The sequence below is a fragment of the Plasmodium malariae genome, assembly GCF_900090045.1.
Source record: "Plasmodium malariae genome assembly, contig: PmUG01_00_3, whole genome shotgun sequence".
NCBI classification, from domain to species: Eukaryota; Apicomplexa; class Aconoidasida; order Haemosporida; family Plasmodiidae; genus Plasmodium; species Plasmodium malariae.
Window position 1 is genome coordinate 122,656 of NW_021638313.1, and position 3,192 is coordinate 125,847.

The following is a 3,192-nucleotide window of genomic DNA, read 5'->3' on the forward strand; positions in this document are numbered from 1 at the left end:
ATATTAATTCAGGAATAGTGTTACAAATTTTTTATTTTGTTTTTTTTTATTATTTCAAATTATAATTTTTTCAAGGTGTAACATTTTCGAAAAATTTTAATATTAATCTTTTTTTTTTATATGTGTATTAACATATTACTATTTTTGTTAAATCAAGTATTAGCGAAGTGTCCTAATGTATAATATTACAGATATAAAAAAACGTATATAATTGTAATATATTTTAAATGCTTCAATTTCAAACTTTATGTTTCATGATTTATTTTTTCCTTTTTATTACTTATTACTTTACATTCATTTTCTTTATTTCCTAAAGACATTAAAAAATTTAAATAATATTTTTCATTAGTAGCCTTTGTTTTTAAATATCATTTAAATATATTATGGAGGTATACCTATGAATTTATAGAAACTGTTTTTCTTCTATTTCATCCGATTTGTCTACTGTTCTATCACTAACTATAGAATTTGCATATAAGTCATCATCTCTTATCCAATCTTCTATTTCATTCCTGAAACTATCTTTCCATATATGAGCATCAAATTCCTCATTTCTTTTATTTTCTATATCATTGTTATTACATTCAATTATATTTTCTGTAATTTCTTGTTTTTTACTTGAATATCCTTTTCCCTTCCATTCATTTATGGATCTATCCAAATATGATTCCCTATTATCAAAATTCACCTCTTTTTTATATTCTTCTAACATGGACATAAGTACTAGAATACAGAGCATTGTTAATAATTTTTTTTTTATATATTTACATAATTCTTCATAATTTTCTTTGTGCTGCAATTCTTCTATATTCATTAGTGTTACATAATTCTTTGTATCTTCCTTTACGCATTCATCTGACATAATGTTTAAATCCATATCCAATTCCTTAATCCATTCCTGTTCCAAATATTGTTCTATAATAATACCCTTTTTCGATATCCAGTGTTTCCATAGATCTTTTTCTATTTCTAAAAATGGAAAGTTGTGATTTTCATTAGATGATTTCTTTTTTAATTCATCTCTTTCTTGTATGTAAGCTATTTCTTTTTTCCATTCATTTTTCAAATTATTATACCAGTCTTCTTTTTTCAATTTTTCAAAAAGATATCTATGTCTTTCTACCCATTTATTCCATAGAATATTTTGTTTCTCAATATCATTGCTACTTTTAATATTTTCTGTTATTAGATCATTATATGTTAAATTAGGATAGGTTCTATAATCCTTTTTTGTGAACTCATCTAGACAAATTTTTAAGAATGCTTCTTTGTTGTTTTCCCAATCTTCATTTCTGCATTCTTCAAGTACTTCCATATGTACTTCTATTATGGTTTTGGATCTGTCTTTTTTTCGTTTTGATAAGTATACATTTTTTGTAAGTTCATTTATTTTAATTTTTTTTATGATTTCTTCATCATCATATATTGGGTGTTCTAGATTATCATGTGTTAAAAACTCACTTTTTCCCCCCCAATGCGATGGTATTAGAATTCTCAAAAAGTTCATTTGTCTTTTTTTTACCTTTTTTTTTTTTTTTAACAGACTTATTAATACGCACTAACATAAAAAGAAAAAAGGAATTATTAAATAAATCATTGTTATTATAGTATGTTTATTATTTTTTTAAGCTTATATTTTTATTTTACTTTAATAAAAAAAGAAAATACAATAATAGTTAAAATGCTTATTAATATAGATATTATGTTTGTGGTAGACACATATCCTTCTGGATCTGTAATATTTTTTTAAATACATATATTTTTTTATAAATTATTTATAAAATAGTGAAATAAATAGCATTGGTGGTACCTGTTGTTGTAGAATGTGAAGAATGATCAGTAGAAATTAAGCCAAAATTGGGTGAAGCAGTATAGGTCGAAATATCTTTAGGATTAGGAAGTGCTACTGAATTTTCTGGAATTGGAGATTGTAATCTAGGAGATTCTTCTCTTTTTGAGTCTACATATTTATTAGCTGTAGTAATTTTTAATTCTACAGACAGTGAAGATTCTGTATCTTCATTTTCTGCAGTTCCATCTTGGCTAATTGAACTTTCAGTTGCTGTTTGAAGTGGAGATATCTCTAAAGGTGGAGCTTCCGCTTTGGGAGAATCTTCTCCTTGAGATAGATCTTGATTTTTAGGTTTAACGGATTCTCGAGAGTTATATTCACTTTCTGACTCTTGCGAAACTTCATCTAGTTTTTTAGGTGTCTTTTCTTCTCTTAAAATTATATCAGACACTAAGCATGTATTAATTCCTTGGAATGTTTTGGATTCGAGTATGTTGCATTTTTTTGTTGGAAATTGGGATAAATGTTCTTTGCTTCGGCAATTTTTGTATAACTGAACCTTCTTATTATTAAAATGAACCATCCTTTCTTTAATCCACACATTATATTCTCTACATTTACTTATGCAGTTAGTATCACTCTTACAATTATATTTATTACCTTTTTCTTTGAATGAATTTAGATATTTCAGATATTCTTGTTTTTGTTCACAGAAATCTTCTGCTTCATAATTTAATACTAAAATTTCTTTATCATTCTCATCTAAAATCATAGGACATCCTCCATATTTGGTTAGTGCTGCATGGTAATTTTCGTAAAAAGTCCTTAATGCTCCTTTCCATCTATTTTGATCAATATATTTTGTTCGAGGAATTCTACTAATTACATGAGTATTCAGTGCTAGACATTTTTTCCTGAAATCATCTTTGTTATTCTCTTTTTGTATAGATGCAGTTTCACTTCGAATATAAGCTCCAGTTTGTGTAAATAGAGAATATGTAAGGAAATGCAATGCCCCGAAAGATTGAACTCTTAAATTCTAGTTTCAAAATAATTATTAAGATTTATTTAAAAATAAATATTTATGTAAATTCTATTACGACATTTTTAATCATAAATAAACAACTTATGAATAAATGTAACCATATTAAAAAACAAAAAAATATTACCGAAGATAAACATTCTTCCATATTTATACTATATTAATAATATATTTGTGGTAACTATCAATTAACTGCAAAATACAAATTTATATCTTATTATACATCAATAGTGAAATTTTAAAATAATAAATCATAAATCATAATAAAAAGAAATTACGAGATTACCATTTATTTAATAATTTTTTATATCAAAGTATAAAATAACTAAATATATTAATATTTATTTTATATGATTAA

At 24.5% G+C, this 3,192-nt stretch overlaps 1 protein-coding gene across 1 annotated transcript; it reads right to left on the reverse strand.

Moving 5' to 3' along the window:
* Positions 1-403: 403 nt before the first annotated feature.
* Positions 404-2,974, reverse strand: PmUG01_00015200 (STP1 protein; the record flags this gene model as incomplete). The annotated part of the gene is made up of 4 exons (XM_029005711.1): positions 404-1,558; positions 1,648-1,727; positions 1,811-2,764; positions 2,962-2,974. The coding sequence occupies 4 exons, from the start codon at positions 2,972-2,974 to the stop codon at positions 404-406; spliced, it is 2,202 nt and encodes a 733-aa protein (XP_028859182.1).
* Positions 2,975-3,192: the final 218 nt, after the last annotated feature.